General features: G+C 40.4%; 1 protein-coding gene across 1 annotated transcript in view; it reads right to left on the bottom strand.

The window, feature by feature from the left end:
- Positions 1-7018: 7018 nt before the first annotated feature.
- Positions 7019-22682, bottom strand: part of LOC106590046 (cadherin-18) — a 215459-nt gene continuing 199795 nt past the window's right edge. The window contains exons 11-12 of the mRNA XM_014180558.3: positions 11130-11384; positions 7019-7860 (exon numbers count right to left, since the gene is read on the bottom strand). Coding sequence (XP_014036033.3) covers positions 7328-7860; positions 11130-11384 — 788 coding nt within the window. The 3' untranslated portion in view covers positions 7019-7327. The remainder of the gene's footprint in view (positions 7861-11129; positions 11385-22682) is intronic.

Here is a 22682-nt window from a genome sequence, read left to right on the forward strand (position 1 = left end):
CTATGGCCTATTTATTGCCTTACCTCCTCATGCCATTTGTACACACTGTATATAGACTTTCTTTTTTCTATTGTGTTATTGACTGTACGCTTGTTTATTCCATGTGTAACTCTGTGTTGTTTCTGTCGCACTGCTTTGCTTTATCTTGGCCAGGTCGCAGTTGTAAATGAGAACTTGTTCTCATTTAGCATGTGATGGCTCACACGATGAAAGAATGTTTAGCCTCTCTGGGCTAGGCGGGACGAAATCGTCCCACCTACGCAACAGCCAGTGTAATCCCGTGGCGCGATTTTCAAATACCTTAGAAATGCTATTACTTCAATTTCTCAAACATATGACTATTTTACACCATTTTAAAGACAAGACTCTCGTTAATCTAACCACACTGTCCGATTTCAAAAAGGCTTTACAACGAAAGCAAAACATTAGATTATGTCAGCAGAGTACCCAGCCAGAAATAATCAGACACCCATTTTTCAAGCTAGCATATAATGTCACATAAACCCAAACCACAGCTAAATGTAGCACTAACCTTTGATGATCTTCATCAGATGACAACCCTAGGACATTATGTTATACAATACATGCATGTTTTGTTCAATCAAGTTCATATTTATACCAAAAACCAGCTTTTTACATTAGCATGTGACGTTCAGAACTAGCATACCTCCAGTGAATTTACTAAATTACTCACGATAAACGTTCACAAAAAACATAACAATTATTTTAAGAATTATAGATACAGAACTCCTTTGTGCAATCGAGCCGTCCGATTTTAAAATAGCATTTTCGTTAAAAAATGATTGGGGCTGCCTCTCCGGTTTGAACGCCAGCCGTGTTCCCCAGTAGCGTTCCCGGTCCTCACCAGACTTCCTCCATGGGTCCTCTCCGGCCAAAATCTCCTCCCACGTCCAAAACTCCCGATAGTCCATATGATTCTCCCGTTGCTCCTTACCCCGCTGCTTGGCCCTTGGTTGGTGGGAGATTCTGTCACGGTTGTCGTAGGGTAAAGTGGACCAAGACGCAGCGGGGAAATGTGCACTCATCTTCTTTTTATTAAATGGACAAGAAGGTGAACCAAAACAACACGTACACAAAAAAAAACACAATGACTAATAACAGGCCGGTAAGGCACAAAGCTATACACAGCACAATCTCCCACAAATACTAAAACAAACACATACCTATTTATAGAACACTCAATCAGAGGCAACGAGAAAACACCTGCCTCCAATTGAGGGTTCAATCCCCAATAAACTAAACATAGAACTACAAAGAACTAGACTAAACATAGAAATACATTAACATAGAACAATGCCCAAAACCCCGGAATAATAAATCAAACACACCACTAAACACACACCACCCCGAACCACATAAAACAAATACCCCTGCCACGTCCTGACCAAACTACAATAACAAATAACCCCTATTACTGGTCAGGACGTGACAGTTGTGAAGAGTATAACAATTTCACTGAGAATCAACTCATCAGTTTTGATCAGCAAGCCATGTGCATCTAGTTAAAGTTGTACTTTTGCAATTTGCTTAACCCTCCTGTTGTGTTCGTTTCATGCTAATTCATTCTGTGTTCCCAGTCCAAAATTACCGCCACATTATAGCTGATTATAAATCCATAATAATAGATATATTATCACCAAATGTTGTGTTCGATCTTTCTATCAAATGTAGTTCTTGTGAACATTACAAGTTTTGAACTTCTATTTGCTATTTATGGCCTGTAGGCCTCATTCACCTGAGCTCATACAACTAGTTTTGAGTATAAAATGCATAATATATGGATTAATGTATGGATTATGTCTGGAGTGTCATAGTGGCATGAAAAATTGCCCGACCAGACTCTGCATCCCATAAACTGGTGGTAGATTAGTTTCTGGATCTGTACACACCAGCCAAATTCAAGAGACCCACGTATGCTTGGACGTCTGTCCGGTCTACCTCCTTCCAGTTGTCTTTGTAAACGCGTCTCCCCTCCAGGTTGGTTATGTTTTGATTGACTCTGTCAGGAACAGTTCGAAGCAGGATTTTATAACATCAACCCAGGATATGGCGTATCTCGTTGGCTCTGAGGTCATCCTGATAACATTTTCAGCTGACAGCCGACCTCTCCTCTCAGGTGGGGAAGAAGACCAGGACAAATTGTCATTCTTTGACTGGAATGAAACAACAACCTCAGCAGGGCCTTCTTCCTCATCACAGGATTGTTCCACATCGGTTGTCTCGGTTGTCTCCACATCAGTTGTCTCTGGATCATATTTTGTGTTGTTTTCAACTTCTGACACTTCCTCCTCTAATGCATCTTCACAGGTCAGTTTCCTGGCCTCTCCTCCTCACGAGTGTCATGATCAAAGATATGATCAAGAGCCTCACATACAGTATATTGTTCGGTCATTGTGTTGCCACAGAATGAATTGTGAGCAAGGCCTCAAAAAGCTTGATATACCAGAGCTGTGGAAAAAAGTTCTAGATATTATTGAAACAATGTTGCGATTGTCTGTGAGAATGCCAACAGGTGTGGTTCCCGTGGGGAAAAGATTATATTGGGGAAAGGCTCCCATGGGGGTTGCCATGGGGGTTGCCATGATCAAACACACATGCACGTGGGGTCTGGGAGAGGAAGGGTGTCCATCTGATGAATGGGCATGTGCCTGAACTCAATTTAACACACTAATTGTAGTCTCACCCATTCATTTCTAATGACCGGTCATTTTTGACAGGGAACACCACAGGTGTACAAAAGTTAATTAAAACATCCAACATTTAATGAGGGTTAAATTAATAACAAATGTAAATCTGGTGTGAACAAGAAACTAGTTGTTCAGAGATTTGAACTTATTTTTTTGAAAAAAATAATTCTCATTTGAGAATTGAGCCAAAGCGATTGAGAAACTGTAAAATAAAATGTCAAACACAACCACCAACTGTTTTCTTGTATCTACCGACAGCGTCTCGGTGTAGTCGGATGTACACTCTGCCCACAGTCGTCGCAACCCAACTCCACCGAGATGTACACTAGCGTTCAAAATTTTGGGGTCACTTAGAAATGTCCTTGTTTTTGAAAGAAAAACTATTTTTTGTCCATTAAAATAACATCAAATTGATCAGAAATACAGTGAGACATTGTTAATGTTGTAAATTACTATTGTACCTGGAAACAGCAGATTTTTAATGGAATATCTACATAGGCGTACAGAGGTCTATTATCTATTATCAGCAACCATCACTCCTGTGTTCCAATGGCACATTGTGTTAGCTAATACAAGTTTATAATTTTAAAAGGCTAAGAATTGTACCCATGTGATTGAATTTTTTTTAAGATGAATGGGTTTGTGTGTCTGTCTACAGTTCCAAGGCCTTTGACTATCCTAGTATTTTCTGCCTGGTCCTCAAATTTTGAATGACAACATAGATTTACAATGAATTAATCTGTCATTCTGTTTCTATGTGGCATCACAACCCCTGGTCAATATGACACTTTTTCACCGTTTTCTTCTTGAAGTGAAATGTCAGCATCATTTTTTTTCATAACTCATTACTTTTTCCAGCGCAAATAACACTGTCTACTTTAAGTTTGGTCGTGGGTTGGCTTTTGAAGATGGGTTTTAGTTCTTTGATGTCTTCCATTTCACCTTCAGACACTTTGAAGGCTAATGAAAATTCAGAATATGAAATGATAGGCCCTCCTTTAATCACATATTTATACCCTGTGTCCGTGATGCCTGGCAGGCTGTTTGTGGTCCTCTGGGGAGCCTCTGACCTCAAATGCCATGAAAGGCCTCTCAGTATTGACTCTTAAGGCCAAGCATTACACAACCACTCAGCTCAGTGTGGACATGCCCACACACACATACAAGTCAGGGAGGCACACACATGCAACAACTTCCATAAAATCTACAGGCAATGCTCTGAAGGAAATAGGGTACTATTTGTGACACCGACTAAATCTACTCCTTTTCATAGAAAGCTGGTGCAACCCAAACCTATGGTGTGCAGAGATTTCATCACTTCTGACGTCAAAATGTAAAATAGGGTAATTTTCCATTAACTTACCTATGCACACTCAAACACAATTCAATGCAGAATTTGGCATCCCCTACAAGAAACCCTTTGTTATATTACAATCAATTAAACATGCTGTTAAGATAGTTTCTTAACTACAACCTTTAAGAACTGTGCTTGCCTAATTACCAAACATGTGACAAATTGATGTGAGATTAGGGTAAGACTTTACTTGACAACCAGTGTCATAACATGTCATAACCATGTCATAATATGTCATAACAGCTGACATAGCTTGTCATAACCTGTCATAATATGGTCATAACACTGTCATGATCCATATATTTACACCTGTTGGGACATATATTGCATTATTTAATGGCTGGGTATGACACCCACATAAGAGTGTCAAAACCCACATTTATTCAAATGTGTTTTTTCCCTGCCAATAAGTATTTTGTTGTTGTAATGAATTCTTTACAGTCATGCTTTTTATTCATATTTTAAATAACTTAAAGAGAATACACTTTATGACAATGTCAAGAAGCATTATGACCCTAATAATCATATAAGCCAGATAGACCTATCATGTACATGCCCTTACATCAGTCATCAGTCAAAAAGAGGGTGACTTGTCATGCTCCTGAAATCTTCTCCTGCATTCATCTCAGTCATCAGCAACAGAGCTTTGGGGTGCACAAATACAACAATCATTTAATATGGTCAATTTCAGAAAATTGTATATAACATAAACTTACTGTTGACAAGTAGGCTATGGTGTAATGGAATGTTTTGTCTTGTGTGGTAGGGTTTGTGGGTTTTGACACTCTTATGTAGGTGTCATAACCAGCCATAAAATAACACAATATATGTCACAACAGGTCTTAATATACTGTATGTGTCATGACAGTCTGATGGCCCTATTATGACAGGTTATGACAAGTTATGTCAGCTGTTATGACATTCTGATATGCTATGACGGTGTTATAACGTGTTATGACACTGGGTGTCAAGTAAAGTGTTACTGAGATTAGTTATGCCAGTCAAGTATGAAAAATATCCCCTCGTAAAAACTACAAGACTGTTCTTTTCTCTACTGGATTTACTCTCTGCACTGTATGTTAGGCATAAATGTAAAGAACACACACACACACACACACACACACAAAACAGTGCACTGTTTATACATCACACAGCACGTTGCCTTCTGGGTCAAAGGTATTGCATCCTGTTTAAATGCTTTTTTTTATTACACATTTATAAATGTGTTGATTGCGCAATTACATCAATTAGAGCTGGTAAGTGATTTCCTTTCCCCCCAGTGAGACTGGAACACATTGACTCTGACATAATCAGGTGGACAGGGAATCAAATTTGAAGTGGATCCAATGCACAGATGCACATACATACATACACAAATACGTGCAAAGACACACACGTGCACACTCATAATGATAATGATACTCTCTGCTCCATCATCCCGTGCTGGATTAAAATTCTTTCAGTTCTCATCTCTGCCCCAAACCAAGCCCCAGTAACTCAGAGCATTTATCCATATCCCAATGTTTTAACACCGATGTGACTCACTTCACTCTCTTTTATACTGTACCTGTGAATCTGGGAGAAGAGAAGGATAATAGACAAAAGAAACAGAGATAGCAAGTGAAGGAGAGAGAAAGAGAGAGAGAAAGAGAGTTATATAGAGGTATAGCGTCAGAGGGGCAAGAGGGAGAGAGAGCGAGATGCAGGGGGAAAAGAGACTGTAAGGGAGAGAGAAATAGCAAAATAAAGAGCGAGAGCATGAGAAAAAGAGAATGAGAGAGAAAGCAGAGGGACTGAAATATTAATCAGTCTCTCATCCCTTCATCCAGCCCTGTCAGTGTCTCAGTAGCAGCCATGCAGTTCCAGGAGGAACTTATGACAGACAGACCATAGGAGACTGATAGCTGGCTAGGTTCAAGGCTTATGTTGAAAGGGGCAGTGCAGCCAAAAAAATAGATTTTCCTTTTTTGGTTTTATGATGTTCACACTGTGAAGTTGAAATAACACTCTGAAATTGTGAAAATTATAATTCCCTTTGTGTGTAAGAGCTGTTTGAAAAAAAAGCCTGGAATTTCAGCCTGTTCAGGTGGGATGGAGTTTTACGCCCAGATCATGACATCACAATTTGATCTCATTATTCTGACCAATGACCAGTCATCATTTATTTGCAAATGTACCCTCCTCTAGAGTCTAAAAGTCCTATCTACCAATCTGGGCTTTGTATGTAAATATACTATACTTGTATCAACACGCCCACACAATCAGACTGAGCATTTAAATGCAAAAAGGAGGCTTAGGGAAATAAATAATTAAACATATATCTTGAGTTATTTTCATGAAATAAGCACACACAGTAAAAAGCCTGCAATAGTGCATCCCAAATGGCACTATATTCCCTATATAGTGCACTATTTGACCAGGCCCCATAGGGCTCTGGCCAAAAGTAGTGTACTAGGCCTAGGGAATAGGGTGCCATTTGGGACAAGGTTTCAAGGTCTATAGGGACCGTGTTTTATAGACCATGATAAACTAATGCAACATCCTTGATTCCCCTCTGATGTCATTTTTCAGAATAGTATTTTATTTTCTTAACATGAATGTCATGACTCTCTAATGCAAGGTACAGTATAGTACTTGACCTTTATCTTATCGAGGCAGACAGTTGTACATACTGGTATAAAATTAAAAGCCCAGTTAGTGGCGGTTTTGCAATCAATATACATTTTAAGAAGAATTGTTGCTATCTATGTTGTAAAATTGATTAAGAAGCCTTAGTGTCAATTTAATTGTTGTTGTGTGGTGTCACACATGACCAGCTGTAATGATTGTTTAGAATAGATAAACCTGAAAGTGAAGGTTCAATATAACTTTTTTGTGCATTAAATGCATAAAGCTTTGCATAATGATGTCTGTTCTAAGATAACCTTTAATCTTCAGAAAAAAAGTTGACACTCCGTTTCACATATATCCACTCATATGGAATTAAGGACTTTATTGAGCAATAAAAAATATACATCAGGAAAAATATTTTCCTTTTTCCGTTATCCTTAATATTGTTCTACCCCAAAATCAATCCATCCGCATATTAGACCCATGTTCCAAATGGAAAACTGAAAAAAGGGGCAGTCTGTAATTCAACAGTAAAAGTAGATCAGCTGGAACGAGTTCAAAAGCATTTATATTTAATCGTTTTAAAACAAGTCGAGGAGGAGGACAGAGAGAGAAAAGTTTTGGTTTTACAGACGGTGTGACCGACGTTGACAGGCTAGGTCGCCACTGTCACCGCAACTGCCACATCTGACTCTGCTACATTCGTATCCTCCCCGTAGAGTTCTGCCAGTTTCTGAAACTCAGGCCCCCAGTCGTCCAGGTAGTTATAATCTTGTTCTGAGTGTGTTCCCGGGGAGTCCAGAGAGCTGATGGAACCTGTCGGAGACATTTGACCCTCATATGCGTAGGTCTGGAGGGAGTCATATGGAGGCCCGCTAGTGTCCATGTCCGACTCCACCAGTCTTTGTTTAATAAACTCCTGCACATCCACCTGGTTCAGCTCCGGGGGACTGTGGCGGCCTCGGTTTTTCCCGCGTTGTTGGGCCGCCTCCGGCCGGATGTCCCGTCTGGACTTGAGCTCCTCAGCGGCGGCGGGGTTCCGTAGGGTGATGATGTCGAAGGCCTCAGTGTCCTCCTCGCCTCCCCCCTCATCGTCGTATGTTACCACATTCTCGCGGACATCCTCCTCAGAGATGATGAGGGGCTCCTTCTTGCTCCGCCGCAGGGTGATGAACAGAACCACGATCGCTGGAGGAAGACAAGGAGAGATGTCGTCTCAACATCAACAACAACAACAGTAATAGAAACAACACCAACAACAAAGCGGTAAAGAGAACTACGATTGCTGCAGAAGAGTGACAAGCAAAAACACCATGCCAAAAACAACAGTAATGTAAACATCAGAAGTAATGGAAACAGTAATGGAAACAACAACAACAAAACGGTTGGTTTCACAACACCACATCTTATCACTAGAGGTTCACTACAATATCCAAGTCTGATGGCAATGCTAATGCCATGCTCTGCATGCGGTGTCACTGTTGGTTATTAATTCATAATAAATTAACATGTTATGGGTCGTAAACAGCTAGAAAAATTAAAGCTCTGTATTCGTCTCAAATTGCATCCTATTCCCTATATAGTGCACTACTTTTATCCAGGGCCCATAGGGTGGCATTTGGGATTCAGATACTTACTGTATAGTTAAAGTACCTCAGTCAATATCATAAAATGGAGTGGAGATGGTGTTGTTGTTATTGTATTTCAGCTGAGCGTTCCTGTTAAATCTGTTCCAGAGATGCTCAGTCTATAATGAGAAGATTCTCATAGCAGCTTGCATTGAGAGCATCATTACAGCTAATACCAGTGACGGCTAATGTGTATTATTGATTTACACTCTGCAACATGCATCTAGCTCCTGTGCCCTGATGAAGAATCAGGAATGAATATGCATTATTATAAAAAATGGTGAATGTTTCAGAGACTACGTTCCAAATGGCACCCTTTTCCCTATATAGTGCACTTTTTTTGACCAGGGTCCATAGAGTTCTAGTCAAATGTAGTGCACTTTGTAGGGAATAGAGACATGAAGTGTCCTTCAAAATAACCTTGTTACCCCTATAGCAGCAGTGATGTGTGTAGCTAGGCTACATCCACAACATCTGATGATGATGTGCATAATAGTGTATCTAACTCGCAAATGAACTTGAGGAGAATACTTCATTTGCTGAAGTAGAACTACTGTATCATGAACTTGTACTGGAGTTAACGGGGTTATGGTTTCTGCATTAATGATAATGTTAATAAAACGGTCATTCAGTGAAATGACCAAGCAAGTAAACTCTCACCTGCGTCTCAAATGGCTCTATAAAACAGAGCACTATTGACTAGAACCAATATGGCTCTGGTCAAAACCAGTGCACTACAATATGAAAGAAATAGGGTGCCATTTGTTGGGATGCAGCCTCAGTATAGTCAGTAAAATGACATCATCCTGCTGCATTGGCAGACCAATAGAGTACTCATTTCCATCCCTGTGAAACAGTTATGCCGAGAGCATCAAAAGGGGAAATCTTTGTATCACAACACTATTTAACTTCTCCTACAGGTGTTAATAGCTATTAACTATTTAACATCAGACACACATATGGCAGCTAGTTAGCAAGCTACCAGTGTCAATGTTTTAGGCACTCTATTTCAGGATGACACACATTTTAACACATGCAAAGTGAGAGCTTTCTCATCTTTGATGAATTAACACTGTCTTTTTTGTGTGTGTGTGTGTGTGTGTTGTGTTCTCCTGCTAAAAAAAATAAAGATTCTCACCCTGTTGTGTTTCTATAGCATCTATACATCACCCCCTCTCCCTTCCTTTCTGTCTTTTTCTGTCTCTCTGTCTGTCTGTCTCTCTCATGCCCGTGTTCAGGCATGAAACAGCTTTGTCTCACACTAACACTCCCTTCCCCACCTAATCTCCATCTTCCTCAACTAGCCAAAGTAACTCGATAAGCCTTCTCTCTCTATCACTCTCCCTGTCACTTTCTCTGTCCCTCCCTCCGTCAATCTCTCTCCTGCTGATGATTAGTCATGCAGGTGCAGTCTCTTGCTCATGCATTCACTCCAAACAGTGATGATGGCCTTTAGTTGCTGTGAGCCTCAGACTCTGGCAATGCCGTGCTGAGACTGCTGAAATGAATATGCATCACCTTCACGCACCGATGTCCACGGACAATCAAGGGAGAAGGGGTGAGTGTGAGATGGAAGATTCTGTTAATTATACACACTCTCTCCCCTGTCCTACTGCTGTTCTGTTTGCTAGAGAGACTCTTTGTTGGTATTCGGCAGTGGTGGTAGTGTTGTAACCCCTTTGCTGAAAAGGGAAAGCTGTTAGTTGTTTTCTGTGGGAACTTTCTATTTGATCTCTTATTATAAAGCATTTACTATACAACACATTCATTTAAAGCTGGAATCCTTAAATGGGAACTCCACTCCAAAACTATATTTTGGTAATTTTTTCATTAGTTCGGTGTTGATACAGTCAAAACATGTTTTGCATGTCACCAGTCAAGTTTGGAAGATATTTGACTTAGCAAAAGTGTTTTGTATCATCATGATGATGGGGCCGGTGACACGTTGCTTCTTGAAGGTCCAATATGTTGAAGACTTGACTGCTGACATGTAAAACATTTTGGGACTGTATCAACAGTGGACTAATGAAAAATAATACTAAAATATCATTTTTGAGTGGAGTTCCCCTTTAATGGTGAAATGTCCACCTCCTTTGCAATAATCCACAACAAAGAAGTTACTGCCCTTCATTTTCTTTTTACTCTGACATCATTGCACACACAAACAGCACACTTTCTCACCACGTTGGCCAATGCTCCTCACCTCCCTTTGGTTTACAAACAAAAACGTCTGTGGGAAGGACAGTGGCGCTGTTTTCCCTACTGCGGATTCTATCTTTAACTTAAATAGTGTGTTTTTCCTAAAGTAGTAAATACAGAGGAGCAAAACATTTCTGGATAGGTTTAACACAGCTCTATCCCTCTTTATACACCTTTCTCTCAAGTCTCCTTGTCCTTTCCTTTACCTTATTCTATTCTCCTCTCAGTCCATCTTTCTTCACACATCCATCTACCCATCTGGCCCAATCTCACTCATTCTCTGTTCTCTACTTCTCCATCATCCTGACCTTCTCCCTATCCTCCCTCATTCTACAACCCACCTGTGTCCTTCCTCACCCTTCCATTCATCCCTTTTAAAGTATCCACCCCCTCCTGCTGCTCTCCTCCCTACCCTTCACCATGCCTCTAGGCGTTCTAACGCACATACCCTCCACCACCATGCCCCTCAGACAAGATGCCCCCCAGGTGTTCCACTACCGTGCCCTAAGGCATGATGCCCCCAAGGCATGCACACATCCTCACCACTATGCCCCTCAGGTGTGATGCCAACCAGGCGGCCCATACCCTCCACCATGCCCCTAGACTTGCTGTTACCCAGGCAACACCTACCCAGCAGGATGACGATGCACAGCAGGATGGCGATCAGGGCCCCCGTGCTGAGGCCTGCCGAGGAGAGGAGGCCCCTCTCATCCTGGCACGTCTGCACCCTCCCTTTGCGCTGGCACGGGCACACCCGCAGGGTCAGTGTGCTAGTGCCACTCAGCGCTGGCTCCCCACCATCCCACACCACTATGGGGAGCTCATATAGCTCCTGGACGAGCCGACTGAACTGCCTCCGCCGTGTGATGATGCTCGCTGTGTTGTCTGAAAATGGAGAGAGAGAGAACGAAAGAGAATGCATTCATTAGCGCAAATTAGCCATGTTGGCGGAGAGCAGAGGACTCACTCAGGAATAGTAGCTTCCCAGGCCACACTTCCCATTAGGGGGGATTCTGTCTAGAGCGCTCCACTCGGACCCGGATTTTTAATGGCGATATTGAGCAAATGCACTTTCACTTTGAAATACAAATGCTTCCGTTCCAGGATATACACATACAGGCTTCCTCTCTCTCTCAAGCTGGTAAATGTCTCTCTTTGCATCTGTTGTCTTGATCTGTTTGTTGTTTTAGTTTTTTTCCAGAGGTAGTTCTTAACAAATCAAAATGTATTGGTTGCATACACAGTTTAGTAGGTGTTATAGCAGTGCTGCGATATGCTTATGTTGCTATCACCTATCAATGCAGTCAAATGTCAAGCAATTAAAATGTTTTTTTTTTACGTTTTTTTTTTACACAAGATAAACTAAGAATGTCCACCAGTATACAGTTGAAGTCGGAAGTTTACATACACTTAGGTTGGAGTCATTAACATTTTTTTTCAACCACTCCAAAAATGTGTTATTAACAAACTATAGTTTTGGCAAGTCGGTTAGGACAACTGCTTTGTGCATGACACAAGTAATTTTTCCAACAATTGTTTACAGACAGATTATTTCACTTATAATTCACTGTATCACAAGTGGGTCAGAAGTTTACATACACTAAGTTGACTGCCTTTAAACAGCTTGGAAAATTCCAGAAAATGATGGCATGGCTTTAGAAGCTTCTGATAGGCTAATTGACATAATTTGAGTCAATTGGAGGTGTACCTGTGGATGTATTTCAAGGCCTACCTTCAAACTCAGTGTCTCTTTGCATGACGTCATGGGAAAAATCAAAAGAAATCAGCCAAGTCCACGATAAGATCCTTCATTTTGTTGATGTTGAGGGAGAGGTTATTTTCCTATTACCACTCTGTCGAGGCCTCTATCCTCCTCCCTGTAAGCTGTCTCATTGTTGTTGGTAATCAGGCCTACCACTGTCGTAAGCAACCTTGATGGTTGAGTTGGAGTCCTGCATGGCCATGCAGTAATGGGTGAACAGGGAGTACAGGAAGGGGCTGAGCACACACCCCTGGGGGGTCCTATTGTTGAGGATCAGCTGGGCAGAAGTGTTGATGCCTACCCTCAACCTGGGGTCGGCCTGTCAGGAAATCTAGGATCCAGTTGCAAAGGGAAGTGTTCAGACCCAAGGTCCTGAGCTTAGTGACAAGCTTGGAGGGCACTATGGTGTTAAAAGCTGAGCTGTAATCGACGCAACGGTTAACATGCTTGAAGGTTCTACTCAAGTTAGCTACAGAGATCGGGAGCCCACAGTCCTCATGAGCAGCAGGGGCACACGTTGGTGGCTCTGTGTTGCTTTTCTCAAAGCGGGTGAAAAAGGTGTTTAGCTTATCTGGGAGTGAGGCGTCAGTGTCCCGGACTTGGCTGGTTTACCCTTTATAATCCGCGATTTTCTGAGGTCCCTACCTAATGCATCTCATGTCTGAGCCGTTGAATTGTGACCCTGTACTGTCTTTTTTTCTCTGAGTCATTACAATAAATCAAGCAACAGCAAATGAGCAGTTCACCTTCAACATCCATGAGGCCACTCTACTAATAAAGGTGAGAGAGGAAATAAATGGAAGTAATCCAGTGGATGTTGTGAGAGACACTGGTTACGTCCCAAACGGCACCCTATTCCATATTTAATGCGCTACATTTTTCCAGGGCCCATAGGGAGCAAGGTTTTATACTAGCTCATTCACTGTGAAAACCTGTCGTCCACAGACAGCACTGTAGTGTAAAGTAGTAAATACCAAACTAGTACTACCGAGGCCACCACCAACTCCCACTCCAATCTCCAAGAAACCGGGAGAGACAAAAGAACGAGGGTAGGAGAGAAGGCAGGAGAGAGATGTTTAGTATTCATTATCATTGCTTTCATATCTGAAGCCCAGATCCATTGTAATATAGACTATATTATAGCATTCTGTTGTGGAATAGAGAGGACAAGACTGTCTGTCTCTGTGTCAACTATGACATGGCAATATCATATTAGAGTTGGGTCTGTGGGCAAGGACATCATAGTCATCATTTACATAACATTCAACTCTGTCATCTCTCTGAAGTGTGTGTGTGCGCGCGTTTGTGTGTGAGAGCGAGAGAGAGAGAGAGAGAGAGAGAGAGGAGAGAAAGAGACAGGTCACGAGCACTCTGGCACATCATACCATATGTGCCACAAATTAACAAGAGACCAGAAAGGGATTCTGTGCTCTGACTGGGTAACTAGACAAAAATATGCGTTTTTAAATAATTTCACATTTATTAAAATAAACCTTGTTTAGTATTATACAGCATATCCTGAATAGCTGCAATGTAAATTAAACAGTAATGAGGCTTCCAATGACTATCAATTATATAGGAAGACCTACAGGTATATAGCTATAGCTACAACTAGACACTGAATGTACAAAACATTAGGAACACATGCTCTTTCCATGACAGACTGACCAGGTGAAAGATATGATCCCTTATTGATGTCACCTGTTAAATCCACTTCAAGCAGTGTAGCTGAAGGGGAGGAGACAGGTAAAAAAATATATATTTTAAGCCTGAAGACAATTGAGACATGGATTGTGTATGCTTTCCATTCAGAGTTTGAATGGGCAAGACAAAAGATGAACGGGGTATGGTAGTAGGTGCCAGGCATACCGATTTGAGTGTTTCAAGAGCTGCAACACTGCTGGGTTTTTCACGCTCAACAGTTTCCCATGTGGATCAAGAATGGTCCACCACCCAAAGGACATCTAGCCAACTTGACACAACTGTGGGATGCATTGTAGTCAACATGGACCAGCATCCCTGTGGAAAGCTTGACACCGTGTAGTCCATGCCCAACGAATTGAGGCTGTTCTGATGGGCAAAAGGGGGTGCAACTCAATATTAGGAAGGTGTTCGTAAGGTTTTGTACTCTCTGTAGCTAGGACTATTGACTGTGAATTAAGGTTGGTTCTACGGTAGCAGCTTCATTTTTCATATGCTAGGCTCCCCATTATATAACAGGGCACCACTGGGAGTGTGTGTGAGTATTTGTGAGTGTTTTTGTTTCTGTGTGTTTCTGTTTCTTTGTGTGTGTTTTTTGAGGATGCAAGACTACTGTGTACCTTTGGGGATTCCCCCAGCCCTGGGTTAGTTAAGCACAAGTACAAACAACTCACTGGCTTCATTTTTACATCAGAGACAATTCCTCTGCTAGAGCATTACCAAACAGATAGAGACATCACTTTGAGTAAAGTTATCAATTAATAGAGTTAAGAGAGGCTTTGCAGATGTTTTTTTTTGGGGGGGGGGGGGGGGGGGGGATAGTGATGAGCACCAGATAAACAGATTCCTGGAATTTGGAATCCCTCTACATTCTAAAATGTCAAATGTGCGCTCTGGGGCTTTCTTTCAACATTGATGAAACACACATCAACTGGCGACTTTCTCACTAGTAGCTAGAATTAGTAATGTAATCAAATTACAGTTGATTTCTTGGTCACATACATAGAACATGTTTTTGTGAGTGTAGTGAAATGCTTGTGTTCCTAGCTCCAACAGTGTAGTAATATCTAACAATACACAACAATGCACACAAATCAAAGTACAGAATTAAGAAATATTAGGACAAGTAATGTCAGAGTATAAATAAATATGTATACACACACACACAACCATTCAAAAGTTTGGGGTCACTTAGAAATGTCCTTGTTTTTTAAAGAAAAGCACATTTTTTGTCCATTAAAACATCAAATTGATCAGAAATACAGTGTAGACATTGTTAATGTTGTAAAGGACTATTGTAGGTAGAAACAGCTGATTTTTTATGGAATATCTACATAGGTGTACAGAGGTCTATTATCAGCAACCATAGAAAACCCTTTTGCAATTATGTTAGCACAACTTAAAACTGTAGTGCTGATTAAGAAAGCAATACAACTGGCATTCTTTAGACTAGTTGAGTATCTGGAGCATCAGCATTTGTGGGTTTGATTACAGGCTCAAAATGGCTAGAAACAAAGACCTTTCTTCTGAAACTCATCAGTCCATTCTTCTTCTGAGAAATGAAGGCTATTCCATGCGAGAAATTGCCAAGAAACTGAAGATCACAGAACAGAGCAAACTGGCACTAACCAGAATGGAAAGAGGAATGGAATGGAGCTGGGCACAACTGAGCAAGAGAACAAGTACATTAGAGTGTCTAGTTTGAGAAACAGACGCCTCACAAGTCCTCAACTGGCAGCTTCATTAAATAGTACCTGCAAAACACCAGTCTCAACGTCAACAGTGAAGAGGCAACTCGGGGATGATGGCCTTCTAGGCAATTTTTACATCAATGTATTTAATGCCTAACCCTCAGTGGTGTAGTGGAGGGTAAATGTAAGTAAACAGTTTACACACCTTTTTTTATTTAGCTTGACATTTTAACGGTAGTTAGCGAACTTCCGTGGTGTTCCGTACACTTGATCTTATTTTAGAGCCCAAAAATGTTTATACTTCCAGGTCAACTGTAACATTAATACCATTGTAAAACACAATTTCTCCCCTTTCCATTAAAATCAATGACGAGACTTTCACGCTGCCCGTCTGGCGGAGGGGGAGGCGAAGACTACTGAGAGATAGTGAAAGGTATGTTGTGTGGGGAAACTGTTTTTTCCACCCGATTTGTCCAAGTTATCACCTCTAAAATGTATAAAACACTATAAAGAGTTTATATCATTTCTAATTACATACCCATTTGAAGATTTGTGTCGAATTTGAATTGGGGTTTTAGGACGGCACTAAAGTTGTCTTCACAAGTAAACTGTAGCTGTCATGGCTTTTGAGAGTCATGGCTCACAGTGATGACCCAAAAAATTAACTATTGATTGAATTAACTATTGATGAACTCACAAGTAATTAACTTTACACTCACAATTGATAATTTCTTGATAATTTCTTGATAAATAAATACCGTTAAATATACAAGTTACACAATGTAGGGAACTTTATTATCAGAGGGGATAGATGTAATTTTGTTCAAAGAGATGAAGGAATATAATGTAACTTTATATAATGTTAAGGAACAAAGCATGAGCATGTTTGGGGTTAATACTATATCTTTCAATAGCACAAGATAAAAACTTTTATAAATGACTTAACGTTAGTAAATGACTGTATAAAGCAACAATATTAATATAAAAGAATATAACTAACAACAGTTGTAATCCCAACTCACCTCTGTACTCTCACTCCATCATATTCATGAACACCTGCTCTTTCCATGAAATATACAATAGCATTATATTGGATTACATGGAAATGACATCCACATTTGTGAGTCCATTTCCTTGGCACTATCTTAATAAATGATGTTGCATGAACAAAACAACAGCTACACGCTGCTTATGAGGAGGTGAAGGCAGGGGCCTGAGGGATGTGGCTCACGGCTCCTGTCAGTACCTGTTTACAGGGTAGCCAATGGTCCAAAAACATTACACATAGTTCATAACTATTGCAGTTTGCTGACATGCTGTCTTCTAGGGAGTCCAGTTACATTTCTTCACCTGTGCACAATCAAGAGCAGCAAGAGAGGCGTGCAGGAATGTTGCATCTCAATTTTGGTTAGAGCATGTAATTTGCGAACAAGTTTAATAGATAGCACACGTAAGAATTTAGGACATGCATTATTGACATGCGTTATTGAGATTTCAAAATTATTGAACACACTTCCCGTGAAAAGGTTGGCACAAAGGTATTTCAAAATGTTAACATAACAAACGTGAGAGCAAAAAAGGAATGTTCTTTGTCAGCAGGTGACGGGTTTGCTTGTGTAAATGCAGAGTTTGGCGCAGTGGTATTCTTTTTAAGATTCTGCACATCAAAGTCTTATGTGATTAATTATTGATGACCACATTGCTATTAGCACCCTACTCATGAAAAATGTGTTTAATATTAGCCATAATAATATTAAAACTAATGATCATTTAAACGAAAATTGGTCCATTACCATGCCAATCAACGCTAGAAAATAAGCGTATCCTACACCCCGGATTTTGATGCCAAAACGGTCGTTACAGTCCTATTAGTTTTCATTGCAAAATGTGTACGGAACACTGTTAGGTATCACTACACACCTTTTGCAGAAAAATGCAATTAAGTTTATGGAGCATTACTTTTTCACCGCAACTGGCGATCATAGTTTACCCCCCCCCCCCCCTATTTTTTTTTACCTCTACAGCACTGCTAACCCTGGTTTAATAGTCAAAAGAAAAACCAGAGTTTTGGATTAGAATATTAATGTGCATAGTCCAGCGTTTCAGCCCTTGGGACTCCAAGGGGTTCACGTTTTTTTGTTGTTGCCCTGACACTACACAGCTGATTCAAATGATCAAAGCTTGATGATTAGTTGATTGTGTAGAGCTTGGGCAAAAAAACTAAACATGCACCCCTTGGGGTCCTGAGGACCGAGTTTGGGAAACCCTGGCATAGTCAATGGGATTATGGCATGAATACACCCAATGCTATACCAGATAACTGTGTCTCAAATGTTTAATCGAAATAGAGCACCACAGCAACTTGCTGTATGAATGACACTCGCTAATTAAAATTCCCAAATATCAACGGCTTGACAGCGCCGCCTTTTAGCGAGCTAATTAGCTTGGAATAATAAAAACTCTTCTGTATGCAAACTGGATCCAGAAATATGCCTTCACAAGTCTATTGATCTATTAATATAACTGGGTTGTTTAGAGAACATAGCCTTCTAGTTAATTAACAATAAAGAAAAGCAAATGTCATTGCAATGATGTGGCACAGAAAACTGGTGTAACGTCTGTTTCCAACTCACACTCTCGAACACGTAGATCCACTGAACCTAGCTCACTCTCCAGATCCCAATCACCTGCATTCTGATCACCTGTATGTCAATATCACACACTATTTAGTTCAGTTCTTTGCACCCCATCATTGTGAGGTATTGTTTGTTTTGTGATACGCTTCTATTCGGAGCACTGGTTTTCCCGTAATGTAATACTCCCGTGTATGATAGTTTTGGCCTGCCTCACTAACTACGCCTTTTGCCTATTCCCTGCCTGTACTTTAGATTTCCTGTTATAAACCTATTGCCTGATCTCCTGGACAATGTTAATAGCCTTTTCCCTGCCTGTACTGTTGCCTTTTGAGACCCCCTGTGTATGACCTTCTCCCTGCCCCTGGACCCAGCTACCTGCCTCCTCCTGTGGTCCTTCACAAATAAACACCTGCTGTGCCCTGCGCTTGAAACCAGCTCTCTGTCTCCCATCATGTTCATTACAACTGGGATCAGAGGGATGTAATGTTTAATAATTATAAAGTTAGCATCGGGAAGGCATGTCTGTTTCTTGTTTATTGACCAGCCTTAATCAAGGCCAATCCTGGATACTGCATCTCCCGATTGCATTGTGTATTCCATTGTGTGCATCACACTGTTGAGTTATACGTCTCCTTCTCAAAGACATTGTTAATTAAATGTTGCAACATAAACCACAACATAAAAGATGTATTTTGGGGGGTTTTAAACCTTGAAACAGAGCGATATATCTTTCATTCCGAGAAGCACAAAAAATAGCAGCAATGGAATTCAAATGTTTTCTAATAGCTTTAGAGATTCAGGAGAGACAGGGTTGTAGCCAGACAGGATAAATGGGCCTCTAAAGTATCCATAATGCTTTAATGGTTGTTTTAAAACTCACAACGTGCAGTCAGCAGAAACGAGAGAGCACATACCACACTTAACAAAAGCACCATTCAGAAGGTATCACTTTGGCAGTATGTTTTCTTTAACCTAGTTTTTATGGCTATCAGTGTAAAGGTTTTTGCATCAGTACAATTTATTTATAGAGCATAGACACGTTGACTGCATCTCAAATTACACCCTATTCTCTATGTAATGCACTATTTTTGATCAGAGCCCATAGGGTTCTGGTTAAAAGTAGTGAACTATATAGGGAATATAGGGACACAGACATGTTGTTGTGTCTCTTCTGTAAGGACCCATTTGGAATATAACTGGGATCAAAATCAAAATGGTCACATACACTGTACACATACTGACCAAATGTTATTGCAGGTGTAGTGAAATGCTTGTGTTTCTAGCTCCAACAGTGCAGTAATAACGTCTTACTCACGTTGGCCACGAAGAACGAGAGCTCACAGTCCTTGGGGTCGGCCCCTGTCGGTGGCTCTGTGTTATCCTCAAAGCGGGCGAAGGTGTTTAGCTTGACCAGAAGAAAGATAGATGTATGCAATGCGACTGGTTTTCCCTTTTTAATCCATGATAGTCCATGCCACATACTGTATGTCTCGTGTCGAAGCCATTGAATGGCGACTACACTTCTCTGTACTAATGTTTTACCTTTTTGATTGCCTTACGGAGGGCATAACTGCACTGTTTGTATTCAACCATATTCCCAAGCACCTTGTCGTGGTTAAATGCTGTGGTTCGCGCAAATGCTGCCATCTATCCACGGTTTCTGATTTGGGTAGGTTTTAATAGTCCCGGTGGGAACAACATCCCCTATAGACTTCCTGATGAACTTAGTCACTGGTGTCAGTGTATATGTCAATGTTATTCTCAGAGGAAACCCGGAACATATCCCAGTCCGTGTGATCAAAACAATCTTGTAGCATGAATTCCGATTGGTCAGACCAGTGTTGAATAGATCTTAGCACGGGTACTTCCTGTTTGAGTTTCTGCCTATAGGACGGGGAGGAGCAGAATGGAGTCCTGAATGGATTTGTTGAAAGGAGGGCGAGGAGTGCCTTGTAGCCATCCGGGAAGGGAGAGTAACAATGGTCGAGAGTTTTTGAAGCACGAGTACTACAAGCAATGTGTTGATAGAACTTCAGTAGGTTTTTCCCTCAGATTTGCTTTGTTAAAATCCCCAGCTAAAACAAATGCGGCGTCAGGATTTGTGGTTTCCAGTTTTCCAGTGTAGTTGCTTGAGGGCCGTCGTGGTATCGACTTGAATGGGAATATACACGACTGTGACTATAACCAAAAACAATTATCTTCGGTGGTAAAACGATCGGCATTTGATTGTGAGGTATTCTAGGTCGGGTGACCAAAACCAGCTGTAATTTTAGCAAAATTACAGTTCATTTGCATATTCTGTTAACAGAAAATATGCATTTTTCCTTTATATAATGTGCATCTTTTTTCCAAAGTACAATCTTTATTTATTTAACCTTTATTTAACCAGGCAAGTCAATTAAGAACAAATTCTTATTTACAAATGACGGCCTAAAAAGGGTCAGTACACAAAAATTTGAAATATAATTAATTTTGTTGACAAGGAATGATTAAAATCACTTCAAAAAGTATCTGGAGAGACATTGGCCAAACATATGGCAAAATTGTCTTTATTTACTAATGTCTACCACAGCCAGCATTAGCTTTGCTGTTAGTGAAACAATGGCAATAGTAGGGACTATGGCACCAAATCCTTTAAATTATTTTGAACCAAATTATATAGTACCCAACAAATTTTAACACCTTGTACATACATAATAATAGAGGGTATTTTAGGAATTCTGGTATTTATAAATCATTTTCAGTAAAATAACTATTTTTCTAAGGATACACACCAATATAGGACTATGTGTACATTCAGAGGGTAGCTGGTTTCTGTACTACAGTTCTACCAAGTATTCATACCACTGATATGAGCTGTTTTGACTGAAACTAAGCATATTTAGGGGGTAATTTGATGTGTATATTGGATGTGATTTTAACCAGTTACAACGATAGGCGATCAAATCACTGATACAGGTGCACCTCCACCCTCTGGTGGTATGGATAACTTCTAATTATGTCTCCAGAAAAACCAAAAGGTCCTGTTTATCAAATTACTATAGGTGGAATTGGGTGTTTTTGTCTGGGGTCAAAATGAGCCCAAAGGACTTAATTTGTCCATATAGATACAGAAACACTAAACTAATGATTTAGATTTGTTAAGAACAAGGTCATTCCATCAATTCGGTGCCTTTTGAGAAGAGTAACTTGGTGGGAAAAAACACCGGGTGAATTTCATCTAATTTTAACATTCTGCCATAAAGAGCACAGATTCAATTTAATAAGAAACACATTTTCCCATCTCAATTGGTTAAATAAAATATTTTAAAAATGTCATAAACAAATCCCATCGCAAGAGGCTAAATAAAATGACTATAGTAAGTGCCTAATAAGTGCCAAATAAAGTAACAGTGTTGACTCTGTTGGATTGATGATTTTATCTTAAATCAGGCATAAATCCCCTTATGGCAGGGGGAATGGAACCTTGTTGTGGGCAACAGGGCATGGCAATTGAAATCAAATATTACAAAAACATTTCTAGCCAGTCTATGGGTAGCAGGGTTGATGTGATAATCTCGACCCGCTCAGTTTTCCACCAGTAAATACCAGAAAATTGAAAAAAAAGCGTAAAACCAGCTACCCTGCTTTACACTATTATTTGATAATAACTTTAAATATATATTTTTAAAGGGAATAGTTTAATCTTATTAAAACAAGAGTTCAGTTCACGTAACAGGGTTGATGTAAATTAATCAATTATCACATTAAATAAATAACAATCTTCAGAAAAGGCTTTGTCCAAGAAACAAAATATCTAGGGCTTTACAATGATGGTGAAAATGTTAAGTGGGATAACAACTTACAGAGGGTGCACAGAAGGACATGTTAAAATGCAGAATTTTGGCACTTGTAGTAGTTTATACATGGACACATTTTGAGCTCTTTTGGGCTTAACCCTATACACTTGACCAAACCACCTCCCGGGAAGGTAGGTTAAGAGGAGGTGAGGAGGGTCTGAGTGCCACTTGGATAAACATTGTAAAACCAGACTCTGAGCTGTATTTATAATTTGAAGGTGAACAGCCGAGGCTGGTGGTGCGGACCTAAGTTCTGCATCCTAAATGGCGCCCTATTCCCTTTATATTGCACTACTTTTGACCGGGCCCATTTGGAACATATTTACAGTCTCTGGGCTGTATAGTTGGAAGGTGGACAGAGGAGGTTGGTGGTGCGGACCTAAGGTACTATAAGGGCTCAACAGCCTAATCTGCTATTTTCACATAGATTTTAGTTTTCTTTTTTCTCTTCCTCGGATCCATCCAGAGATCTGTGAACTATTCTCTCCCAGGCTACCTACAGTTGACGTCGGAAGTTTACATACACCTTAACAAAATACTTTTAACTCAGTTTC

The sequence above is a fragment of the Salmo salar genome, chromosome 29 (assembly GCF_965601325.2).
Source record: "Salmo salar chromosome 29, fSalSal1, whole genome shotgun sequence".
NCBI classification, from domain to species: domain Eukaryota; kingdom Metazoa; phylum Chordata; class Actinopteri; order Salmoniformes; family Salmonidae; genus Salmo; species Salmo salar.